This window comes from Lissotriton helveticus, chromosome 5_1 (genome assembly GCF_964261635.1).
Source record: "Lissotriton helveticus chromosome 5_1, aLisHel1.1, whole genome shotgun sequence".
Classification (NCBI taxonomy): Eukaryota; Metazoa; Chordata; class Amphibia; order Caudata; family Salamandridae; genus Lissotriton; species Lissotriton helveticus.
In genome coordinates, this window is record NC_136065.1 from 728,302,193 (window position 1) to 728,328,761 (window position 26,569).

At 50.4% G+C, this 26,569-nt stretch overlaps 1 protein-coding gene across 2 annotated transcripts in view; it reads left to right on the forward strand.

Moving 5' to 3' along the window:
- Positions 1-26,569, forward strand: part of STOX1 (storkhead box 1) — a 181,444-nt gene that overhangs the window by 118,317 nt on the left and 36,558 nt on the right. For both annotated transcript variants that reach the window (XM_078643196.1, XM_078643197.1), the window contains exon 3: positions 12,215-14,564. In XM_078643196.1, coding sequence (XP_078499322.1) covers positions 12,215-14,564 — 2,350 coding nt within the window. The remainder of the gene's footprint in view (positions 1-12,214; positions 14,565-26,569) is intronic.

Sequence of the window (26,569 nt, forward strand, 5' to 3'; positions counted from 1 at the left end):
GTTTCAGTCCCCCGAGGGAGCGCGCCAGCTTCTCAAACGGAGTAAACTCCCTGGAGGCAGCCTGGGACATGTCGTCTCCCGAGATCCAATGGCGCAGCTGCGCATACTGTAAGCCAGCGGTTAGGGGGAGGTTAAATTCTTCCCTGCAGTCCAGCCATGATTTAGGGGATCCACCAAGAAAGAGGTCCCCCGCAACCCTGCAGTCTCCCTGCGTCCAGCTCTCGAAGGCTCGGGTCCGGGCAGCAGGGGGAAAATGCGGGTTACCAGCAATGGGGGTATGCGGAGAGGGGAACGTGGTTAAACCCTTGGACACTGCCACTCGGTCCCATACCTCAAGCACCGTCCTCGTGGGGACCGCCATATACGCACTCCTGGAGCGCGCCACCCGCGGTAACCAGGGCAAGTCCCATATGGTGCGCCCCGTGACCACTCGGTCCATGTGGAACCAGTGTTTGTCGCTTTCGCGTGCACCCCATTCGATCACGAACCGGAGATGCGCCGCCCAGTAGTAGTGGAGGAGATTCGGGCAGGCGAGGCCACCCCTGTCTCTCGGTTCCATGAGGACTTTTTGCGAAAAACGAGGCCGCTTACCTCCCCATATGAAGGACGTGAGGTCGCGCTGGAGGTTCCTGATGCAGTGGATCGGGATCGGAGTGGGGAGGCACTGGAAAACATAGAGAATGCGGGGAAGGACCGACATCTTGACCGCATTGAGCCGCCCCAGCCAGGATATCATCAGGGGCTTCCATTTCCGCAGGTCTGCCAGGACTTCTTTGCGGCAAGAGGCCCAGTTTCTGGGGGACCACGAGTCGAGGTGGGGCGTGATGTCAAGACCCAGGTATGTAATGTGATCATCCGCCCAGCGGTAGGGTGCGATCTCCTTCAGGAAGGAAACCTCCTCCTCGGGGATGGTGAGGTTGAGAGCCCAAGATTTGGTGTGATTAATTTTAAGGCCGGACGCCTGCTCAAACAGTGAGAGGGCGTCGTGCACCGCTGGGAGGGAGATCCGAGGGTTCGTAAGGGTAAGGATCAGATCGTCCGCGAATAACGCTACCTTGTTGGTGCGTCCCCCGTGAGGGACACCGTGAATGTCAGGAGCGCGTCTAATCAGCTCCGCCAGCGGTTCTACCGCTAAAGCGAACAGGAGCGGCGAGAGCGGGCATCCCTGTCGTGTTCCCCTGTGGATTGAAAGCGGTGGCGTCAGTTGGCCATTGACCCGTATTCTGGCCTGTGGTCCGAGGTAAGGGGCCATGCACCTGGAGATCATGGTAGGGCCAAGACCCAGTTTCCTGAGAACCGCCCGCAGGAAGGTCCAGTCGACCCGGTCGAAGGCCTTTTCCGCGTCCAGGGAGAGGAGGCAGGCCGGGATTTTCCAATGGTGCACCTTTCCCACCAAGTGCGCCAGCCTGCGGACATTATCAGCCCCCTGTCGATCTCGAATAAAACCCACCTGGTCTGGGTTCACCAATCCCGGCATAAGCGGGTCCAGCCGTTTGGCCAGGATCTTAGTGTAGATCTTGAGATCGGTGTTAAGGAGGGCGATGGGGCGGTAGGAGGCGCAGAGGCCGGGATCCTTCCCGGGCTTGGGGATCAGGGCTATTTCCGCCAGACCCATATCGGGGGACGGTCCAGTGTCGTCAGAGAAGGAGCCGTAGAGCCGCAACAAATGCGGGCGGAGCTGGGTCAGGAACAGTCTATAGAAGGCCAACGGCAGGCCGTCCGGCCCCGGGGTTTTCCCCACAGGGAGGTCCTTGACAGCTTCCGTTATTTCCTCTTCCAGCAGGGGACCCTCCAGCGAAGCGGCGCACGCCGGGGACAGTGGAGACCCCTCGAAGTCCGCGAGGACGGCCTCCCGTGCCTCCGCAGAGGTGGGCTCCTCAGCATACAGAGAGGAGTAGTAATCGACAAAGGCAGCCTGCTTGGCCCTCTCGGAGGTGACACTAGTGCCATCCTGCCGCTTGACATTGGCGATGTGGGCCCGAGCGGCACGCGCCCTCAGCCTGCCGGCTAGTAGGCGACCTACCTTGTCCCCCCCCTCGTAGTACCGCTGCTTGAGCGCTAGCAGGGAGTGCTCTGCCTTGTTGGTGCGCAGAGCGCGGAGTTGTCCCCTGAGGTTGGCGAGAGTCCTCTTTGACGCCCGCGAGGGGGTGTCCCGGTCCCGGGCCTCTGCCAGTTTGATCTCGGAAGCCAGGTCGGCCTCCACCTTGAACGCCTCCCTCCGCCGTGCCACCGCCAGGGAGGTGATGTGGCCCCGAATGGTGGCCTTAAAGGCATCCCAGATCGTGTGGAAGGGCAGGTCGGGGGTGTCGTTGACGGCAAAATACGAGTCTATGGCGTCACGGATGCTAGCGGCGTCGTCTGGGTCCCGAAGGACCCTCGGCGGGAGCACCCACCTGCGTTCACAAGTGGCGCGGGCCAGGGGATCCTGGAGCAGGAGTTCCACATGGGCGTGGTCCGACAGGGAAATGTCGGATATAGCGGCTGCTAAGGAGTCGCGAGCTAAGTCAAGGGAAGTGAAGAGGTAGTCGATCCGGGAGTACGTCCGGTGGGAGTGCGAGTAGAAGGAGTAATCCCGGGTCCCCGGGTTGTGATAGCGCCACACATCCACGAGTCCCAGGTCGAGAAGTTGCGTTCTAAGGGTAGAGGACATCGCTCCCGCACCGTTGAAGGGGGCTCCCGCACGGTCTAGCTCCGGGTCCCAAACAAGATTGAAATCTCCGCCCAAGATCACATTGGCCTCGCCCGGTGGGAACTGATCCCGCAGAAGTGCCTGGAGGTATTTGTCCTGCGACTGGTTGGGCGCATACACACAGCCTAGAGTAAACCGCGCACAGCCCATCTGTACCGAGGCTCGGAGGAACCGCCCGTCAGCGCTCCCGAAGGGTCTCACGGGTCCCCGCCAGATGCCAGCCCTGCAGAGAATTGCCACCCCCGCTGTCTTGGTGTCAGAGGATGCCCAGAACTGTGTGGGGTATCTAGGGTGCGCCATGCGTTTGGTGTCCCCCCTGAGAAGGTGTGTCTCCTGGAGGAGGATAATGTCAGGGGAGTGGTGTAGGAGGTAGCGCCATACTTGCTTCCGCTTATTAGGGGAGTTGAGCCCTTTGACGTTGAGGGAGAGGACCTTCAGGGGTGTAGGAATGTTCGCTGTCATAGCACTAAGGGGGAGTGAAGTCGCGCAGGCCCCAGCTTAGCAGACACCCCCGCGGAGAGAGCAGCGGCATTCTCGTCCCGCCCCCAGCGCGCCAATCCCCGCAAGACCCACCATGCCGCCCCTCCGTAAGCGCAGAGGGAGAGTAGTAAGAGAGGGCAATGTGAAGGAGAAGTAGGAGAAGGAAAGAGAGAGAAAAGAAAGGAGTCACAGGGAAGAAACAGAACCAGAACAGGCCAACAGGGCCAATACACAATGTCCCAGGTACCGGACATCCTCTACCCGAGGGTTCGGATGAACTCAGGAATGTCACTTCCTACAGGACAAAGGGGGGGTGAAGATGCGGGTAGATGGAATGAAGTTGAGTCATCTCAGAGTCCGTGCATCCCGCTGCCTCAAGGTAGTCCGGAGGGGAGTCGAGCCGTGGGGTGTACATGGTCTATGCAGACGCCTATAGAGCGCTGGGGCTCAGTGGTGCGGCTCATGACTTGGTAAAGGTAGGGGGCATCGTCCAGCCCGGTAGTACCCCACTAGTGAGAAGGGGGGGCCCTACCCCCAAGAACAGTGGGGTGAAGTCACCATAGTGCAGGAGGGCAGACCAAAGTGTCCAGGGGGGAAGGGCGTGTTTAGGGCAGCTCGGGTCACCGTAGCGATGGTCAGCTGTCTTCCGGGGTTGAGGGGCGACCCCCACCTTCAGAGCCAGAGGCGACAGGCTGGGAGGACTGCTCCTCGCGATCGCCCTCAAGAGAGCGGATGTGCGCTATGATGTCCTGCTTGGTCTGGGAGGCAGATAGAGCGTCCACCGGGGGCGACCGTCGGCGTTTGCGCACAGTGGACCATTCTGGACGCGGAGGCGCCTTCTCCGAGTGGGAGGGGCGAGTCGGGCTGTGGTCCGGGGATTCCGGCATGCCTAGCAGTTGTGCCGCTTCACGATAGGACCTGAGGGCCCTGCGTTTGCCCTCCCACCTGAAGATGAGTGCAAAGGGATGTCCCCACTGGTAGGAGATGTTGAGGGCCCGGAGTCTCTCGGTGACCGGGCGGAAGACCTTCCTTCTATGGAGTGTGGTTGGGGCTAAGTCCTGGTAAATCTGGATCTTGTGGCCCTCATACCGCAGGTCCGGGTTGTCCCTAGCCGCCTTCAAGATGGCCTCCTTCTCGGTGAAGTAATGGAGTCTGGCGACGATGTCGGGCAGGAGGCCCGCTTTACCTCCCGCTCCAAAGACTCGGTGAGCGCGGTCGAGGCGCGGCGGGGGGGCGTCTTCCTCACCCCTCACCGCTTGCAAGAGTAGGGCCACGTAGGCCATGGTATCAGTCTCCTCTTCTCCGAGTGGCACACCCCGGATGCGGAGGTTGTTGCGGCGCCCCCTGTTTTCCAGGTCCTCCTGCTTGATCTGGAGCTGGATATGTTGCTCTTCAAGGGTCGCCACTCTCTGCCAGATCAACTCGAGGTCCTCGGTGCGGGAGTCGACCGTTTTTTCCAGGCCGTCGACCCGGTCGCCAAGGTCGGTGACTTCCCTGCGCAGTTCTTTGACGCACGTATGGACCTCCGTCCTGAGGGATCCAATTTCCGTCTTCAAATCGGCCATGAAGGAGGACATGAAGGCCTGGGTCACCGGTGGAGAGACGGCCGGTGGCGGGGGATTCCCCCCCGCCGGTGCGGGGCCCCCAGAAGAGGACGGCGAGCCCGTCTTGCCCCACATAGAGGCCACTGATGTACCCCTTGTTGTCGGTGGCGGGGGTTCCGGTTTGTTCCCCCTGCCGCGGGTCATGGTCCACGTAGGGCGTCGAGGGATTGCGGAGGACAGGGGCAGCTGATGCTCGTATCCCTCGTACCTTGGCGGAGTAGAGTCGAGTAGCCCGAGCCGCTCGTTCAGGGGGCAAGGCCACGTGGTAGAAGATGGCGATGGGGGGGTCAGAGCACGCTGCTGAAGGCCGGGGTGCTGGAGTGCCGCTGGTGCTGGGAGGGGGTGAGTCCTCTGGGCAGGCAGGGCAGTGCGCAGGTGGGGAGCCGTCCGCAACAGGCGACTCAGGGCTCAGGGCTCACAGGCGGAAGGTCCCCGATAGCTTGGGGCGGGATGCGACCACCCGCTCCCACCTGGTGAAGGGTCTGCTCCCAGCACAATGTTCAGGTGGCCCCCCAGTTGTGGCCCACGAGCGACCAGGAGGGTCCCCTGAAGTGTCCCAGCAACAGCAGGCCCAAGGCTGGGGTAGCCGGTGTTGGCGTTGGCTATGGCGGGGGCCCCCCGGAGTCTCCGCAAGCCAAGCGGGGGGATTGCCCCGATGGTAGATCGCTAGGCCCAGCAAGGCCTCAGGGGCAGATCAGTGAGTGGTTGGATCCTGCAGTGCCGGGGTCCTCCGAGGCCGGTCTCACCCACACATGGGCCCCGGTCAGCCCCTCAGCCCGCCGGGATGTCTAGGGCAGCAGGGGGCACTCAAGCGGGGGCCACCTGCGCCAGGGAGCCGGCCCTCTGCCTCCAGGAGCGCCGCCGCCGTGGGTCAGCCAGGGGAGGTAAGCGGCGGGCAGACCCGCGCCCGGGCCTCACCAATGTCGGGCCCCTCCCGGAAGAGACAGGGGGAGGGGGGATGGCGCGCCGCTGCTCACCGGGGTGTCCCGCGTCGGATGTGTCGCTGCCAGGCCTCTCAAGCAGGGGGCCTCCGAAGATCTCCGCAGCCCAGGCCCGCCGCCTCCACCAAAGCCGGGGCCTCGCGCGTGTGCGGCGTCCAGGCAGCCGCCGCGTTTCCCGCCGGGGGTAGCTCGGCCCCAGCTCCAGTCGCCTCAGTGCGCAGGGCGGTAGCAGGAAGGTCCGCCAGGGGAGGATGGCCTCAGGTGGGGTCAGGGAAGCTCCGATGCCACACTCGGACCGCCCCGCAGGTCCACTCCGCAGGAGCCGGCCAGGACGTCTCGGCAGCAGACCCGCAGTCAAGATGGCGGCCAGGGAGGCGATCACGGCGGGCCCGGGGCTTCAGCACCGGTCGCCTCGGTGCTTAGAGCGTCAACAGACAGGCCGCCAGGGAAGTATGGCCTCAGGTGAAGTCAGGAAGGCTCCGATGTCGCACTCGGACCGCCACGCAGGTCCACTCCGCAGGAGCCGGCCAGGACGTCTCGGCAGCGGACCTCAAGATGGCGGCCAGGGAGCCGATTGCGGCGGGCCCGGGGCTCCGGTCACCGTCCACACGAACTTGCCCAGCCGCGGAATGTCACCAGAAAAGATCGTTGGCAGTGCCAGCAATGGTTAGAGGGTCCCCAGGGACAGAAACCCCCCGGTATCCGCTGAAACAGGCTCAAGTAGGCAGCGGGGCAACGGAGCTCGCACGAGATGCGACTGCTCACATCGCTGTCTCGGCCACGCCCCCCCTTCTTTGTTTTTTAGTAACCCCTCACTCACCGACCTGGTCGGTGACATGCTTCATCATCGGGGCCACCTCGATGGCCGAGTGCCATCAAGGTGTGCTACAACACCTGAAATACAGTGGAGCTGGTATGTGAGTGATGAATGTAGAGAAAAGAGTGGGTGTGTTAAAAATTGTCCTGGTATGACTTATTTTGGAAAAAACTTTATTCTTTAAGACTACTGGACAATATTAAAATCTATGTGTAGATACAGTAATAGGTTTAATTATGACCAAGTGTATCTGGATTATATGTGGTGGGTCTACATGTTTCAAACCGTATTGGGAGTTACCGGTTATTCTTCAGGACCAAAGCAAAGAAATGGGTGGTCAGGGTACACTAACACCCTGCCGTGCCGTCATTCCTTTGTGCCTAGGTAACCAAATCGTGACACTAGGCAGAAAAAACAACAAAGGTATAACCCGGTGGTGGTTATCCTAACAATAAAAAGACGTAGTGAAGTGAAGAAATCTCCTGTCTTTGTGCTTCATCAATGATTGATGAAGCACAAAGACAGGAGATTTCTTCACTTCACTACGTTGAAGGCTTGTAACGAGTTTTCTTGTGATCAATATTCCTTTTCTCCACAGGTCTTTTTATTGTTAGGATAACCACCACCGGGTTATACCTTTGTTGTTTTTTCTGCCTAGTGTCACGATTTGGTTACCTAGGCACAAAGGAATGACGGCACGGCAGGGTGTTAGTGTACCCTGACCAACCATTTCTTTGCTTTGGTCCTGAAGAATAACCGGTAACTCCCAATACGGTTTGAAACATGTAGACCCACCACATATAATCCAGATACACTTGGTCATAATTAAACCTATTACTGTATCTACACATAGATTTTAATATTGTCCAGTAGTCTTAAAGAATAAAGTTTTTTCCAAAATAAGTCATACCAGGACAATTTTTAACACACCCACTCTTTTCTCTACATTCATCACTCACATACCAGCTCCACTGTATTTCAGGTGTTGTAGCACACCTTGATGGCACTCGGCCATCGAGGTGGCCCCGATGATGAAGCATGTCACCGACCAGGTCGGTGAGTGAGGGGTTACTAAAAAACAAAGAAGGACTCTTTTCTTTTTGAAACCGAATCATCCCGCCGAAATCGCTCTGCTGAGCATTTTTTCTGGTGGTACTCCTTCTTTTTGTTAATCTGTATATACTATACCAAAGTGAGTTATAGTGTACAGAGTCCAGGGGATCCCCAGAGATATGGAAGAGGCTGAAGTAGATAATGCTATCAGCTCTATTTGTGGTAGTGTGTTTGAGTAGTTGGGCTTATCCGGGGGCGGTGTTAAGCATTTATTGTATACACTAGTAAGTATAAAAAGTTATACGTTGTAATTTATTTAAGAACCAAAGGTTACTTAATTAAGGCAAGTTGTAATGCTTTCAAAGTATCAATGTTTTTCAAATAGAAAGGTTTGTAGAGTTTCAAGCAGTACTTATCAGTCGGTAAGAAAATACTTTGTATTCAGGATATAGAGTTAGTGCAATACATAGAGAAAGCCAGGCAATCCTGGGGGGAAAAAGACAGGTGATGGACTTGCAAGTAAGCACCATGCTTACAGTTCCAGTCTACGAGTGGTCCAGGCCAACACTGTGGGCAATGTCGGTCATTGGGGACTGGGGGCACCCAGAGGTGCAGTTTCAGTATCTACATAGCGGCGGTTTATTCTCGCGATCTACGGAGAGTAATGTAGTAGGTTGGTTTTCAGCAGACCGTCAACACTTTTTCAGTTGTGGTCGCTAGTGGCTGCCTGCTGTCCTTCGGCTGGAGGAGTTCCGTCATCGTCCTACCGTCACTGGCAGGTTGCGGTAGGGCTGGAGGCAGCCGACAGGGATACTTGCTGGTAAATACGGGCTCTCGGGCACCGGCTGGGCATCACTGGGGTTGTGGGGGCCAAGAGGACTCCCTCAGGGTCTTGGAGACCGAATGACTTGAATGCTTTTCTTCTGGCAGGGCAGAGTTGCATCGACACAAGTGTCGGTCCTCTACCACTGCGGTCGGGGAGTTCTTTTGTAGCAGTGAGTGGCGTCGGCACCAGTGTCGGTCCTCACTGTGGCGGTTCAGGTACCGGTGGACGCAAATGCTGCAGGGCGTCCAGGGTTTCTTGGAGGTCAGGCAAGGTTTCTGGAAGTGTAAACCACATATGACAGTGGAGATCCCTCCACTGGCAGACAATGGGGTTAAAGAGGTGAAGACATGGATACCTCCTCCCAACTAGAAATTCACTACCAAAATTGTATCCAGAGTAAACAGAGCTCTAGAAGCTAGATAAATCCTTACATGGCGTACATCGCGAAATGCGGGAATGAAGCAATTCCTTTTTGTTATTTAACCCTCACACACCCTATTGGTGTCATGCCTCATCATCGGGTTCACCCTAACTCCTAAAGGTCAGGGTGAGCTCAACCATATTTCAGGGAGCTCTTAAGAGATGTAGGACAGGGGGACTTAAAGATAAAAATCCTACTCCGTTCCCCAGGTATCCCTTTTATTCGCTGGGATGTAGTGGATCTTAAAACAAGATAAGAAACTGGTATTTTTGGAGTTATGGTCCTATACCCTAATAATCTGCCAACATGTTTCAGCCCAAAAAATTGGCCATATAGGTCCTGGGCTTTCATCGGGCACAACAAACATTCCCTCCCTGGTGTTGACCAAATGTTGTCCTATATATTTGTGTTGAAGGTACAGAAAGCTGTAACCTTCAAGAAAATAATAATGGGGAGTATACCTATCTCCCTTCTTTGTGTACGAAAACATTCCGCACAATTAGAGGGGAACAAATGTTTCTCATTATTCACGGGAAGGGGAGCCGTGTAGTAAAACGTACTTCAAAGGTCCTGCCCCACATTATACCTATTTGGTACCTGTGTATCCCGGATCTTGGTCTGGATACAATTTTGTTAGGGTTTCTGGAAGGACAGCAGGTCCGGTAGTGGGGGACAGGGGTGCAGGTGACGAGGTTCTTGCCGAGGTTTGTCTGCAGCGGTTCAGTTCCTGCCCCAGCAGCGGTCCTGGTCTGTCTTCTTATTTGGTCTGTCGAATCTGAAGAGATAAGGTTCAGGGGTGCCCGTAAATACTAGATTTAGGGGTGTTACAAGGGGGTGCAGGTCAGGACCAATGGTTCCATTCCCTGGGGTGTCTACCATCCTCTAGTGGGAGGGGGCATAATCCTCTTCCTAATTGGCCCCCTCATCTTTAAGATAGAGGGGACTGAGATGTGTGCTTCACCTCGCCTCCCCCACCTGAGGGGTGGGTTTTGCAAAGGTGGGCACACCTACCTTCTTGGCTAGGTTTTCCTGTTGGTTCTCGCACCCAAATGGGGGTTCAGAACCAATGGGAGCCCGTTGCTTATAGCAGCAAAATACTGGGGGTAGCTAACGAAGATGGCAGGCCTTTGAAGCGTCCTCTTTGTGGACCCTGTCCATCCTGGGGGAGGAGGCATGACGCATCTGCCCCGGATGTGCTTTTTTTCCAGTCCAAGAGAGCGAAGGGCTCTCTACTCCGTGGTCCAGAAACATGTCGGGTAGTGGCAGATGACTGGAAGCCAGCCAGGAACCACACCAGGGCTGGTTGTGTTTCAGGGGTCTGAGTTGATTTTACACTAAATCTGACACTGGCATTTGTGCGGGTTTAATGTGCTGAGACGTTTGATACCAAACTTCTCAATCGTCAGTAAAGCCAACATGGAGCGGGGGAGTTTCTGATGACAAACCCCCAGTCCATGTACTCAAAATGACTTCACGGCACTTATAATGTCTGTGAATGGCACAGACACTGTAGGAGCAGAGAGTTCATGCCACTGTGCCCTCCCCTGTGGTATAGTGCACCCTGCTAGAGGGGTGGCTTGTCTATCCCACAGGCAGCTTTTGTTAGGCATGGCACCCAGGGATGGGTGCCAAGTCGACTTTTGGGTTTGGGGTCCCACACTGACACACAGTCTGCAGTGGCAGGGTGTATGTGTCAGGTGAGGAGTCTGAGGGAGGCATAATACATGCTGCAGCCCTCAGAGGCTCACTCTGGCCACAAGGTCCTTTGGTACCAGTGGGACCTTTTACAATGACTTACATAAGGGCCTGAGGTTGTGCCTATTGTGGATGCAAAGATACCGTTTTGGGAAATAACACAAGTGCCGGGCCTGGTTAGCAGGATCCCAGCACACAGTTTGTTCAGGTTGGCATCAGTTTTAGGCAAATGGTTAGGGGCTAACCAAGCAAAAGGGAGCACTTTCCTAAAGCTCCCCAATATAGTCTACTGTTCTGGAAATCAAGTTCCAGATCTTGCTTGGAGTCACAAATTTTACATCAGGATTCGTTTATAACGGGTTTTCCTCTTTTCTGGCTTCAGACCTATGAAGTCCTTTGCGATAAGACCCTACAGCACTGTTTCTCGCAGTTAATCTTGAAGATGTTGAAATTGTATATTGTAAGCCAGCCCAACATTCCTAGTAGTACTATTTGAGACTTGGAAGCTTCAGTAAGGTGCACAATGTCAACATTTCATTGATATAAAATCACAGTCTGTGTGGATTTTAGGACTGCTTTGAAGCAGTTTATTACAAATAAAAGAGTTTCAAGGAGAACGATAGTGATTATACTGTCTGTTGACAGCCTCATTTATCCCGACTTTTAAAAAGGATGTCATCTGAAGAGGGGCTAATAAATGTCACATCCTGAGCATGTTAATTGTTTAGTACTTTTTCATTCCAACATGGCCAATGCTTTGCTTCCAAACGTGTACACCATCTTGTAAAGTAAAGAAGCTTAAAATATGCAGAAAACATTACAAAATGGCCACCCATGATTGCACATGTTGGGGGCTACCATCTTGGCATACTTTATCATTAGTATAAGGGCTCTATTTCACATATTTTAAAAACATGTTTAATGGGAGAAGGGGAGATTATCAATCCCTTCCTCCTAGTGGCCTTTAAAACCTACCCAATCTTCTTCTTTAAAGTGATTGGCATCATGTGCTACGTTTTTGGGGAGAAAACTTCCCAAAGCTTTCTTACAGCGGCTTTATAAACCGTTTTTTATTGCTGTATTTCAGTTGATTTGTTTATAAAGTACACAGTTTGCCATTCCACTGAAAATGTTTCTGGGAGGAGGATTTGTAGGGACGTCACAAGATCTCCATTTTGAAAAAAAAAGGTTTTGCTTCTGAACACACATGCAGTTGCTTTTTTAAACAAAAAATCGTTTTCTGTGCATACAGTATTAGTTTTGTAAAAAAAATCGTTTTCTGTGGATACAGTATTAGTTTTGTAGAGTGTTATCACACTGTCAATTTACTTTATCATTTTTTGTTTTGGTCAAACCAAAAATCTAACTTGAGGCTCCAGGAACGTGTTGGTGAATAGATTAAATCAACACAAATGTAGCTGGCAGCTAAACATTGTGCAGGAGACAGTGTACAGAATAATTAGATTGCCAAATTAACTTTTTCTTAAAGAGCACTTGCAGTCTGTGATGTGAACGCAATACTAAAATTGGTGCAGTTCCTAGCTACACTGTTGTATTACTTTGTAAAATTGTTTTCTTACCACCATTTTCCATTTCATTTTAGAAATAAAGATGTATGTCAAAAGCTTAATAGTATTCGTTTATTGCCAAATTTATATCTAATATTAAAAAAATTCTGTTCCTTCTAGGCATGGCAACACCTCCACAAGACGTTCTCTATTGTACCCTTGGAAATCTGATAAAAGAAAGAAAGATTTATCATACCGGAGAGGGATACTTTATTGTCACGCCACGGACATACTTCATCACAAATAATGGACAGAATGACAACAAATGGCATGTCTCCGAGGATAATCCTCCTCTGCCACCATGTGCCACATATCTTGTCAGCATGGCAAGCAGCACAGACTTTACTAAAGGGAACCTCCCCACTGTTTCTCATTGTCCATCCTGTCACTGTTATTCAGATCCATTAACGCAGAATGTACCAGAACAACCCCACGATCAGAAAGATATAAAAGACCCCAAGGAACCCACACCTTGGGTTCAGACTTGTGCAGTGGTTACATCGGTTGAGCACACCTTCAGTGAACAATCAAAGCCATCCGCTTCAATGAGGCAAAAGGAAACATGCAGCCGGAAGTTTGGTCTTGGACTTTTTCGACGTAATCTGTCTAAAAAGGAAAAATCTAAAAAGCAGTATACAACTTTTGCAGCACAGTTTCCACCCGAGGAATGGCCAGTTAGAGACGAAGACAACGTGGACAACATTCCACGTGACATTGAACACGAAATAATTAAGCGTATTAACCCCGTCCTAACAGTGGACAATCTGGTAAAGCATACAGTGCTAATGCAAAAAGTTGAGCAGCAGAAGAAATATATCAGTAAGGGCACCTCAACTGAAGTGCTGACAGCCAGGCAGAAACATAACTCCAAAACAGGTGTGAGAAAGAAAATCAATAAAACCACCCAGCACCGCAGGAAACTGCCAGTGGGCAAAGAAAAGTACCCTTTGAAAAACCAGAAGGAATTTCTGGTTGAAGAGTCCCTTCTGCCTCATGACTGCTTAAGGGAGAATTTGCCCTCGCATCCCAGTTGTGTCATCAATTCTAGTGTGACGTTTCAAAAACAATTCAAGACCAAGGTTGCATTGGAGGGAGTATCCCATTGTATTTACAAGAAACGTATTGATAATCCCTTTCAAAGTCATCCGTGCAAAGGCCATCAGTCTGCAAAAAGCCACAGAGTCCGTCAGAACTGTGAAACGAGAGATCACAGGAGCAGGAAGGAAGAAAGCAGCGATCAGAGGTCCAGGTCCCTTGATTCCAGAACAAGATCTACTGCAAATGAAGGGAAACATTTTTGCGCTGAAAGGCTTACTATTGAGAGTAAAGAAAATAACCCATTTCCCATGGAATCTGTCAAAGTGGATATTCTCAAATACCCTTCCAGTTACCAGGATACATTAGAGGGTACATCTAAACATTTTGGAGCATACACCTCTGATCATAATTTAAATTATGTGAACCCTCCAAATAAAATGGGAAACCGTCAAAACAAAGCCCATATGGATGATGATGTCCTTGCTCGAAATGAAAAAGAAGGAATCAAGCACCCACAGACGTCAATGGGCACATACCCATATGATGGGCCGCCTGTTTTGTATGGGTTAGCCCAAAAAACAGCAGCTCACTGTCACACTGTTGGCATTTTTGATAAGTTTAGGCTTGTTGAAAAGGTTACTGTTCCAAGACAGAATGGTGAACCAAAACATGGCGTATCCACTGCAACTGCCCCTGCATGCTCAGAACCAATTGATGCCGCAAGCGAAGGCTGCGCTGATGATGAGCTGAACTTCTATCAGAAGCAAGTGGAAGATGATGTCTGTAGCTCCTTGTATCTCGAAGACAACGACTCTGATGAGAACAATGCAATGCAGCATGTGCTGCATGGGCATATGCAACATATGTTTACTGGTACTTGGGACGTCAGCAACAAGCAGGTAGCAAAAACAATTGAAATACCAAACAGCTGGAACCATAAAGCAATCTCCCCTCAGTACAGCGGTGAAGTGCACAGGTTTGATCAGTGCCATGTCAAAGAAAGAAATCAGCAGTCGAAGCTGCAGGAATCTCTGAACTCGTCTGAATGTCAAGGACTCCCCGAAGAAATGTACTTGAAAAATGAAACCTCTCCATCTTTTTATGAAAAGGCTGAGGCTGAGTGTATATTAAATGAACATCTGCAGGTTTCCAATATTCTTGATGCCAGTATCTTTGACTACTGTAATGGAAGTGATATGGATTCGCAGGCCGAAGTTCTGCGGAAATCATCCAATGAAAGCGAAGAAAAATCAGCATGCTGGAGTTCCGACCAACAGACAGAGGGAATGAGGGAGCATTTTGAGAAGAATTTCAAGCTTTTTAACACTGCACGCCACACAGCTCTGCCGCCAAACCCTCAGCAAAAACCAAATAACTTGGAGAGAACAGAAAATCTCAGTAATACAGGAGACAGTGGAATTGATTCCCCAAGGTGAGATGGGATGTTTTGATACTCCCTTTTTTCAAAAAGTTAATGCCAAGATTTTAGTAGTATAATTGGCTGCTGACGTTGCACATGCAGATTTCAGGTACTGTTGGAAACTCCAAGTACTTCATTAATTAGTTTTCCAGGTATATAAAAGAAAAAGAATCTCGTTGCAAACCTCCTTCATAGTTACTTGGTAAACAAGCATTTTCAATGCAATGAATCTCGCGTTTACGCAGGTTTAAACTATTGGCATTCTAAATGACAATGCCTTTAATTTATGTTTTAAAAACGAAAACCAAAATAAAAGGCATTGTTATTTGCAATGTCAATAGCTCAAACACGCGTACATGCGAGACCTATTGTATTGCAAATGCTTGTTGGATTTATTTTTAACAAGAAAATCCTCATCTAATCCTATTTATCAAAACTTCATTGGATGGTAATGGGACCTTTTAAAATCAGGATGTCTAGAGCAGATCAAAGAAAAGCCTTGAGTGATCAGCGTGATGTCATCTCCTCCATTTTGATGGTGGATGCTGCATAACCTTTCCATTAGTCTTCATGTGGGAGACCATGAGGGAGTAAGTGCAAGTTACTCACTGTAGTGACTTACACAGCTGCCCTGTGATAAATAGCCCCTGTGTTGGCGCTGTTCCCTGCTTGTTTCTTCAGATTGGAGTCTGCACATTGAGAAATCAGCACCTGGTTTCTAGAGGTGTATTTTACCTTTAACCCCTTCGGTGCTCATGACGGAACGGTTCCGTCATGAGCGTCGGTTGGCCTGTGCTCATGACGGAACCGTTCCGTCATGGGTCCATAGGTTCTTTAGAACCTTCAGCACCGCAGCGGAATTCGCGCAGCACTGAAGGGGTTAAAACATGAACAGAAATTGTCAGACCCATATGGGTGCTTGTAATTGCATATAAATGTATGTATTTGATCAGATCAGAATACGCTTTATTCGATTAAAAAGTTGTTTAACCATAAAAGCACAATACAAAATAAAAGATAAAACCATACATTTCAAGTATATATACAAAATAGAAATTCAAGCGATATTTTAGGAAAAAGTGGGACCATCCATTGACAGCCGTTGTCTAACCACCCCTTGCAAATATTTAACAATGTGATCAGTCACGGATCTGTCATTCAGATACTGCAGCTTTAGAAGGGCGGAGCGACAGTGTCCCAAGCCATAACTCATTAAGATTGGTAAAATCCATTTTTTCTGGGTGTAGAATAAAACTTGCAAAAAAACATAACATGGATTTTCGACTGAACAGAGATATTGTCACACAGGCATAGACATAAGGTGCAGGACCAGTCGTTGGTTTTTGAGAAGGTTACCCTAGTGTGAAAAATGCCAAGGCGTAGGCGGGTCAATAACAATCTATCATAGGCTCCTGCAGTATTCAATAAGTATGGATGTATTCCTGGTTGAGTCAAAAGTAGTTGGTGTGTACTCACTGATGATTTTACAATGTTGCTAGATAGATTAATGGACTCCAAATAGTCCAAGCATAGTGATTTAAAATTATTTCTAGTAATATTGTTCAAAATGTCAGGATTAGAGAAATATTCCGGATGTCCTAAGCTCTCTAAGATTTTTTTAACATAAGTCAACCAGGAAGTAAAATCAAACCCATCAAGGGACAGACAATCATTAATCAGGTCCCTGTTCAAGCCAGTAGAAATACTAGTCCAAACTTTATGCCACAAAAAGATGGGCTACAATTTAGGGTGAGGGTGAGTGTGAGTGAGGGTGAGTGAGGGTGAGGGTGAGTGTGAGTGAGGGTGAGGGGGTGAGGGTGAGTGAGGGTGAGTGAGGGTGAGTGAGGGTGAGTGAGGGTGAGTGAGGGTGAGGGGTTGAGGGTGAGGTGTTGAGGGTGAGTGAGGGTGAGTGAGGTGTTGAGGGTGAGTGAGGGTGAGGGTGAGTGAGGGGTTTTGGGTGAGTGAGGGGGAGTAGTTGAGGCTGAGTGAGAGTGAGGGTGAGTGAGGGGTTGAGGGTGAGGGGTTGAGGGTGAGTGAGTGAGGGTGAGGGGTTGAGGGTGAGTGAGGGTGAGTGAGGGTGAGGGGTTGAGGGTGAGTGAGGATGAGTGAGAGTGAGGGTGAGTGAGGGGTTGAGGTTGAGGGTGAGTGAGGGGTTGAGGGTGAGTGAGGGTGAGTGAGGGTGAGGGGTTGAGGGGGAGGGGTTGAGGGTGAGTGAGTGAGAGTGAGGGGTTGAGGGTGAGTGAGTGAGGGTGAGGGGTTGAGGGTGGGTGAGGGTTTGAGGGTGAGGGGTTGAGGGTGAGTGAGTGAGGGTGAGGTGTTGAGGGTGAGGGGTTGGCGATTCTAAGGTGGCCCCTTACTGCAAAACTGGTTGCGGAAATCCTGGTGCATGAGCTGGACTGCTGCTGGGGCGCATTGGTGCTGTTACAAGGGTGTAAGTGCAGCAAAATCACCCGATTGAGCGCTGGGCGCTGCGCATCTAAAATGACGGCAGCGCACTGAGGGGGAGACTTCCACCGGCTGCGGCAACGGGAGATGTGCACTCTGTTTGTGAGCGGCTGGGAGGCGATTCGGCGTGCAGACTCACAGCGGAAAACTGCGGAGGCGGCAGTCCTGGGGGAGAAGTCTGGAGGGCGAGATCGCCTTAACCTTCCTGTGGTGCACTACGCTCCCAAGATGGCAGTTATGGGATGCGGGCGGAGGCCTGATGCCGACGAAGGTGAGAGGCAGACCGAGGCGGTGAGGCGAGGAGGTGCTGAATGCTGGAGTTTCTTTGTAGCTCGGGACCTGGTTCAAGCAGCTGTAGGGACCACCAGCAACCAGGTTTGATGTCCTTGCGTGGCAGGCCGCGTTGTTTGGGGGAGCACGTTTGGGTGAGGTGGCGAGCCTGCGAGTATATTGAAGTTACAGTAGGAGAACGGGTGCGTTTGCCTGTGCTGGATTTTATTCATGCAGTCAGGATTAGCACGGTCGGGCAACTCATGTGTGGGATAAGAGAAGGGCGATCCAGCACCGGGCTAAGGGGGAGCGTGGATATTACAGCACCGGGCTTACGAGGACAGATCCAGCTATGGCAGAGGAGATCCTCCGGACCGGGCGGGGTAAAGAAAAGGGGAGCCAGCAAGAGGATAAATAAACGGAGACCTCGCAAAACCGAGTTAAAAAGGGGAGAACGATATATCAAGCACTGGAGGTAAAAAGGGGGAAACATCACGAAGGTTAAAAGGGTAAGATTTAGTAAAAGCGGTGCAAGTTTGAGTAAGAATAGATCATCCAGGGCAGCTAAAGGAAACAAGACGGAGGGAAGAGAGGGGAGGGGGGAGGAGAAATGCGTCTCGGCCGGAGCAGGGGGCGGAGCAGGGAGAGCGGGCTTTGGAATGTAATTGACACGGCCGGCCGGTCGTGAAACTGAAAGCATGGCCGGCCGGCCGTGAAAGCCTTTGATGCGGCAGGGGAAATGCGAGACGGCGGGAAGGGGAGGGGGCGGAGCGGGTAAACAAAGACGGACGTGCACGCGCTTTTAAGCTCAATGCGCATGCGCATTGAGCTTAAAAGTCACGGGCACTGCAAGGAATCGCCACGATTTCTTGCAGTGTGGATAAAGAGTGGATAAGTCCCAATACTCTCGCTTGCTCGATGCGCATGCGCATCGACAGGCGAGACCTAAAAATGTTCCTGTTTTCGATAACAAATTTTTGGCACTTCATACTGGGCTTACAACATTTAATTGTAAATGTTTTGGTTATATTGACACGAAGATCAAGATCTAGCATATAGGCAGAAAAGATGGTAATTACATTTTGTAGGCCAAGGGTGGTACGAGCCAATAGGACTGCATTGTCCGTATATAATAAGGCTCCTATTGGCCGTCCTTTTATGTATGGCAAATCCTGACAGTCATTACCTAATTTTGCTCCCAGGCTATTGATATAAAGAGTGAACAAGAGGGGTGCCTCACCCCCTTCTTTACCGATAGGATCTTACTGAGTTCACGACCCCTTCCATAGCTCACCCGGGCGCTAGCATCTAAATAAGACTGTTTTAAAAAAATTAAGAATGGGTGGATCAACCCCCATGAAGTCTAAAATGCTCCATAATTTCTGATGGTTAACACAGTCAAAGGCTGAACTCAAATCAACAAAACATAAGAATAAATCCCCCTTTTAGCATTTAAGTACTTTCCTACCAGTAAGTTCAGATTCAAACATTGTTCGATGGTTCCCACACCTTGGCGGAAGCCATACTGTAATTCAGAAATTATACAGTTTTCATCTGCCCATAACTGGAGGCGGTTTAAGACAACACGCCCAGCCCCCTTTGCAAAAGAATGTAATAATGATATTGGTCTATAGCAGGACGGATCGTCCCGATTACCCTTCTTGTAAATAGGGACAAGTATCGATTCCATCCAAGTGGCTGTGAATCCCAGGGAGAAACAAGCTTTTAAGACCAGGGCTAGCAAGGGTCCCCATAGCAATGGATCTGATTTAAATAAGTCCACTGGTATGCTGTTGGGGCCCGGGGCTTTACCCTCCATGCTTTCATTAATGGCCAAGATCACATCCTGGGCATCAAAGTCAATTTCAATAGGAAGATGGTTTGGGTGATTTAAACATATGGCCACCTCATTTTGGGTGTCCACCTGATTATTATAAAGGCCAGAAAAATGGGACACCCATGTATCCTCCCCTATTGCTATTTCGATACTAGGCAGGTTACCTGGGGCAAGGAAAGGGGCATTCACTGCCTTCCAGAATCCTTTCGTATCTTTCAAGACTGATGGTTGTTTTAGATCTTGCCATAGTTCATGCTTTATGATCGCCTTGTGTTCCTTGATAGACGTCTTATATGCTAGTCTTGCCCTTTTTATATCTGCTCGATCTTTTATGGGCTTATGTAAGGCGGTTATCAAGGCTGCATGGGTTTGAGAACATTTGGAATCAAACCAGCCGTTTCTCTTATCAGCCCATTTCTTACTTTTTGCCCGTAGTCTGTTTTGTATAGTCTGAGTTATTTTCCCAAAAGAACTAAGAATATCTGTTTTGTTTGTTTTTTCATCAAGACAGGCTATAAAATCGTCTTTGCAGACGGTCAAAAGGTGCTTACAAAGTTCAGGTTGATTTATACCCGCCCATTTGACTGTGTAACCATTTCGTCTATCAATAGCAATATCTCCCGCCAGATGAGTTGCCAATGTTTTACTTGTTAATACTTAGGCAGGGAGTTTTAAAAGGATACTGATTGGATAATGATCGCTAAAAGCAACAGGATGTACTTTAAAATTGTGTATTCTGTCTGCATATCTGTTTGATACCAGTATATGGTCTATGGCTGAAAACAAGCCGCATCCATTAAAGGTGCTATTAGAAGGAGTTGGGGGCAAACACACACTGTTTCCAAATCCCAAGTCCATAGAATATTTCAACAAATTAAATAAATCTCCAGGAGCAGTATGCAAAAAATGGGACGAATCATTTGCATCATCTAGATCTATACCACAAACATCTCCCACGGTTTGTGGGCAGTGTCCACAGTTAAAATCCCCGCCCCAGATTATACAGTAGTCTTTCCCAGAACTTCTTTGGGTCTTGTCCAGATCTCTCTGCAGATGCATTAAAGTTTATCTGGTGTCCGCAGTTGGTATGTTATTATAAAAATTTGACAAGACTAAATAATGCTTGTTGTCTAAATTAATTTTAACACCTGATAATAGGTTTTGGACTTCGTGAGATCTATCTTATGAGCATTTAACCTTTAGGACACATAGATGCAAAGACCGCCCTTATTCCTTCCCTTACTTGATGGCACAGCTGGGCTGGAAAATGTCCTAAAGCCATTAATATGTAAGATGTTATCAGACCAGGGGCTAGATGTAGGTAATTGAAATTCACCGATTCTAAAATACCGAATTTTACCGATTCGGTATTTTAGAATCGGTAAATGCAATGTAGGTAAATATTCGGTAAGTATTACCGAATCAGTACGAATCGGTATTTACCGATTCGGTAATTCCCATTCATTCCTATGGTCCTGGAGGCCCATAGGAATGAATGTGAATTACCGAATCGGTAAATACGAGTCGGTAATATAGGGAAACATTCAAGAGTGGCAGGGTGTCACATTAACACCCTGTTCCACCCCTGAATAGTGCTTGTATGCACATGTGGCACACATGTCTGTCACATGGCACAGTTGAAAATGCACAGAATTGCATTTTCAAAGGGATTCGTTATTTACCACCAGCTAATAGTTGGTGGTAAATAACGAATCCTTAAAGCACATGAGCACGCATTAAAGTGCTTCCTACATGCCATTTACTGATTCGGTAAATACCGAATCGGTAAATAATGATTCGGTAAATACCGATTCAGTATTTACCGAATCATCCCCTACATAGGAAATGGCCCAATACCGGTCGGTAAGCCTGAAATTTACCGAATTTCGGGTTTACCGACTGGTAATGGTCCACCTACATCTGGCCCCAGGTTTCTTGAATACATATAATGTCAAAATTATAGATGAACTCCAGCAAGGTAGGGTAAGATAGTTTATCTTTGACCTGCCACATTCCAGAACAGGATCTCTATTTCTTTCAATCTGGGCTCAGACTGTAATGTGCAGTCAGTAGGGACAGGAGCTACGTTGGGGCCACCAGAGCTATTTGGTGTTTCACTATAAGAAATGCTGACCTTCGATTGGATTATTTTACTCTGAGTTTTACATTTATTACAATTATTAGCGGCATTTATTGCCTTAATGTCAGGTTGTTTAATATTTGCAAGTAAAGCTGTGTATTCGGAGGATGTTCCTATTGGTTGACATTGTGCCTTATTGCTATTACTGTTACTGAGTCCATTGTTCTCTTCCAGAGAAGAAAGGGCCTCAAATCTATTAGTCAAGGGTATACTAAATTGAGTATGGTGCATGTTGTTCATGAAGTGGACTGGGGGCTGCATCTTCAGTCCTGCACTTCGGAGGTAGTTAGTGAGGGATAAAAGTAACCCAATGGGAGTACATTTATACCTAAATTGGTCACATGGAGGGAGCCCTGTCGACGCAAAATTTCTTGTGTTAAACTAGGTGTTCTGAAAGTGAGGACTATGCAATCACCCGGGAGCCTCTTATCACGTTTCCCCACCCATCCCACTCTACTTGCCATTTTAAATTCCCTAAATAGGGCATCAGTCAAACCAACGTTAGACCCAAGCCAACCAAGAGACATGTTATGTAAAGTCTCTCAGGATTCAATAGATTTGGACGTGGATTGTGGTACATTTGCCAATATTATTGTATACGGTGTGGCTTCTGGAGGTAGATTTAAGGTCAGGCCTTCTTCATTTAACCTATCCCTTTCCCTATATGTAATCTCTGGGTTGGGCAGTCTTTGGTTACTAACGGGTGCTATATTGGATATCGCTTTGTTATGATCTACATTAAGAGGACTCATATGTCCAACACCCCTCCCAGATTTTACGGCTGGTTTTAAAATATCCGTCATATGGGCGTTGGCTATATTTCCACCATTTGATGTACTCGCTGAGCACCCTGAACGACTAGACGGTATGTTGTTTGTGCCTACACCCTGTGTTTTGCTCAACAATTCCTCGATCCCCAAGGTCATTGCCAACAGTTTCTCTAATGTGGCCGAGGCCGCTAAAGGAGGTTGATGGTGTGAGACATTGCCAGGGTTCTGCCCCTCACTGGGCACCGAAGAGTTTACAGTAGTAATACGCGACTCCAGTCGCCCAGACAAATCAATCAAAGTATCTTCCAGAAGCTTTAAGCGGCCATCCAATGAGGCAACATTTTTGTCTATAGATTCTCTGATCCGACCAAGGGCAGGGTCCAGTACAGTCATATCCGTGGCATTGATGGCTATGCCAACCTCCTTAGGGCAGGATTGCGTAGACAAAGAAACATCCATGGTCTGAGTAAGAGCGACTCTTTAGCGCTGTATTGGTCTGTGAATCGCACTGGGGCTCTTTTTGGAGTTTTTGTTTTAATTGACAACATACCGTTCTTACGGTTCACGGATGCCTTTGCCTTCGGCTTAGCCTTTGTGCCCCCAACAGAAGAATTGGAAGTCCGAGTTCTAGAGGCTATACTTGGCCCATTAGAGGTATCCATTTGTTGTACTGGCGGCTCGTCGTGTACAAGGGCCTGCAAATCCAGAGCCACCGGTGCTGTCCCCAAGTTATAAAGTGATGAGCAGGATTGAATTGAATTTTGAAAAATACCTGCTGAATTATGTGATCCTAATGAGGTACGCCTTGCATGCGATAAAGGGTCTAGGGACAACCGCCTCTCTGTTAGTTCTATCTCGTGGCATAGTAAGGACTCTGCCCTCGTTATAAATGCATCCAAAGTCCCCTTGACCCCCTTTCTATTTGTCATTGCAGAGTTACTCATTATTGTGCATCAGAAAGTCACTCCCCCACGACATTGAATACCAGTCTCACTTCACACAATTCAATGGCGCGAAAAGGTGTGATTAAATCTGTACCTGGGGGTTGTTATAGAGATTGTATGATGTAGGGCCACTTGTTAAAGGGGGGCCCTGGCCAGCCTCCTCCGGACTTTGCCCGGGCGCGTCCCGTGCCGCGGGAGCCCCCGGCGAGTTTTGTGGACCAGGTGGCTGGCTGGCGCTGCTCCTCACGCGAGACCGCACTGCCCTCTGTGAGATGGAGTCCGGGCAGTTTGCGGTCCGTGTCTCGGAGCAGAGGAGAAGAGGAGAGGTAATGCAGAGTCCAACATTGGTGGCACCCAAGGCCCAGGCAGCAACACAAGCAGCAGAGCAGCAATGTAGGTAAGTGAGGGCGTCCCGTGCCGCAGGAGCCCCCGACGAGTTTTGTAGACCCGGTCGCTTGCTGGCGCTGCTCCTCACGCGAGACCACACTGCCCTCTGGGAGATGGAGTCCAGGCAGTTTGCGGTCCGCGTCTCGGAGAAGAGGAGAGGTAATGCAGAGTCCAACCATGGCGGCACCCAAGGCCCAGGCAGCAACACAAGCAGCAGAGCAGCAATGTAGGTAAGTGAGGGTGTCCCGGGCCGCGGGAGCCCCCGACGAGTTTTGTGGACCCGGTGGCTGGCTGGCGCTGCTCCTCACGTGAGACCGCACTGCCCTCTGGGAGATGGGGTCCAGGCAGTTTGCGTTCCGCGTCTCAAAGCAGAGGAGAGGTAATGTAGAGTCCAGCGATGGCGGCACAACACGCAAGGCCCAGGCAGCAACACAAGCAGCAGAGCAGCAATGTAGGTAAGTGAGGGCGTCTCGTATTTGGTTTCAAAGACACTGGCAAGCAGCCTACCTGTTCTTTGCATGATTAACCTGCAGAAGAGTCAGGGCTGGCCCCCTCTGCATTAACCTAGAGGGGACCTGCAGCCAGAAGCTGGAGGAGGCGGGCCGGCGTCCCATCCATGGCAGGCACCGAGGTGAGCAAAGGAGTGTGTGGGCGAGTAGTTAAACCACATTTAAAGTGATGATTCAAATGGCAAGAAAAGCTGCGATGGCGGAAGGGAGAGACACATGCTTAAGGCCTGCTTGCTCATGAGGTTTCAGATCATGGGCCACCAAACCAGCTGGGTTGAGACCAGCATTGCTCTCTTTCATGGAGAATGAATGCGAATGGCCTTCTCGAAGGGCAACTCATGTTCACTGTTCCGATTGTAAAATATTGAAAGCTTTGAACTGCCCACTCACGTTACAGAGTTTTAGCTGTGGGTAGAATACCTGTAGTAAATTAGGGAGTGTCTGGGGTTTGAGAATACAGACATCTCCACTTCTGCTAAATTTGCTATAGCTATGGTGTTTGAATGGAAGAGTTGTATTTTGTATGAAATACTTCATGTGGTGATGTCTGCTGAGTTCCACAAGCAGAACAAGACCTGTACACAGACCTCCAAACAGAAGGAAGAGCTTGGAGGTCGTGTGTGACCTCATAAGCACTGGAGCCAACCCTTGTGACTGCTCCCAAGAGACGAACACAGCTGGAAATCTCAACATGTGGGGAGGCAGACAGGCCACAACAGTGTGTGCTGCAGATCCTGGACACTGAGGAGAGACTGCTGGGAAAGTGTAAGGGGTTGTAACTGCTTACACCAACAACTCTTCACTTCTAACAGAGGATCAGAGTGACCTGGTCTCCTGGTTCTCCTCCTAGAGCACAGTGGGGCACAAGAATTTGTTTTGCAAATCAGATCAGTTGTAACTGGTTTGCCACGGGTCTTTGGAAAGATTCTTGTTGGAACATGGAAGTGGGTGATAAAGCGGGTGGGTGATAAAGCTAACTTTCAGTCACAACAAGCTGGTATCCGCAAGGAGCGCCCTCCAGTGGAAGGCAAAGACTTTGATGTCAGCATCAAGGACTGAACGTGTACCCAGAAACGTAGGGGCACCCCTTCAGGTTTAGGCAGACATGGAAGGACCAGAGAACACTCTGTTTTTTATGGGGAAAGACACCAGAGACTCCCCATAGGAACTCTCTGAAGTTTAGAAATTGTGATTTGTGCCTGCCTGCACAAGGTAACTGACTCTCATTCATCCTGCCAGCCCCACTGACTGCAAGAGCCAACCCGGCCTGTTATCCTAGGTCTGTTATCCTTCTGGCGTGGGAGGAAGCCTGCAGTGTCCACTTCGAGTAATGTGCAGGAGCTTTGATTGACTGCGCATGGAGAACAGAGATGTGTGGCAGGGAACTGTGACTTCGAAACCGTACATCTTTTTGGTGGCAGACCTACTTGTTATTTCGACCTATTTTTAATCATATTTTTTTCTTTTCACTAAATTGGTTTAACTGGCTTTTTTGAGTGATTTCTTGATTCAAGTATTGCCTCAACATGGCTTATCCCTAACCCCCTTTCTCAGAAGGAGTCTTTCGTCTCAGCTTGGTGCTAAGAGTTCAAAGAGATCTTGGAGAAAAAGTGGTTGGTTGTCTGACTAGAAACTCGTGGGAGAATCTGCCCCTCCAATCACAAGCCCATTCCTTCTGATGACTCAGCCGCTCTCCTCACTGTGTGTTTTATAGCACAGGTACTCATAGTACGGCCCGCGGGCAGCCAGCGGCCCGGCAAGCCTTCCCTGGCGACCCGCGAACCTTGCAGACTCTGCTGCTCTGTGGGGGACCGGCATTCCATTGATAGTCAGAGTGGAGCTGCAGGGGCGCTAAGAGGTTAAATACAAAAGCCTCATTAACATACACATGGTCTTTTAAAGACCTGTGAAGTGCTCAGGTGCGGCTCTGTGTGTGTGTGCCCGGAAGCTGTCTCATCCCGGGCACACAAAGGCAGGGAGAGATGAAGAGGGTGCCAGAGGAAGGTAGAGGGAGGGAGACAGAGGGAGGGAGACAGAGGGAGGGAGGGAAAGGGATGGAGACAGAGGGAGAGCGAGGAAGGGTGTGAAAGGGAGGGAGAGCGAGGGAGGGAGGGAAAGGGAGGCAGACAGAGGGAGAGCGAGTGAGAGCGAGAAAGGGAGGAAAAGGGAGGCAGACAGGGAGAGCGAGGGAGGAAGGGAAAGGGAGGCAGAGAGAGGGAGTGAAAGGGAGGGAGAGGGAGGGAGGGAAAGAGAGGCAGACAGAGGGAGAGCGAGGCAAGGAGGGAAAGGGAGGCAGAGAGAGGGGGAGGGAGGGAAAGGGAGGCAGACCGAGGGAGTCCGAGGGAGGTAGGGAAAGGGAGGCAGAGAGAGGGGGAGGGAGGGAAAGAGAGGCAGACAGAGGGAGAGCGAGGCAAGGAGGGAAAGGGAGGCAGAGAGAGGGGGAGGGAGGGAAAGGGAGGGAGAGCGAGGGAGGGAGGGAAAGGGAGGCAGAGAGAGGGGGAGGGAGGGAAAGGGAGGCAGAGAGAGGGAGCAAAAGGGAGGGGGAGGGAGGGAAAGGGAGGCAGACAGAGGGAGAGCGAGGCAAGGAGGGAAAGGGAGGCATAGAGAGGGGAAGGGAAAGGGAGGCAGAGAGGGAGAGCGAGGGAGGGAGGGAAAGGGAGGCAGACAGGGAGAGCGAGGGAGGGAAGGAAAGGGAGGCAGACAGAGCGAAGGAGG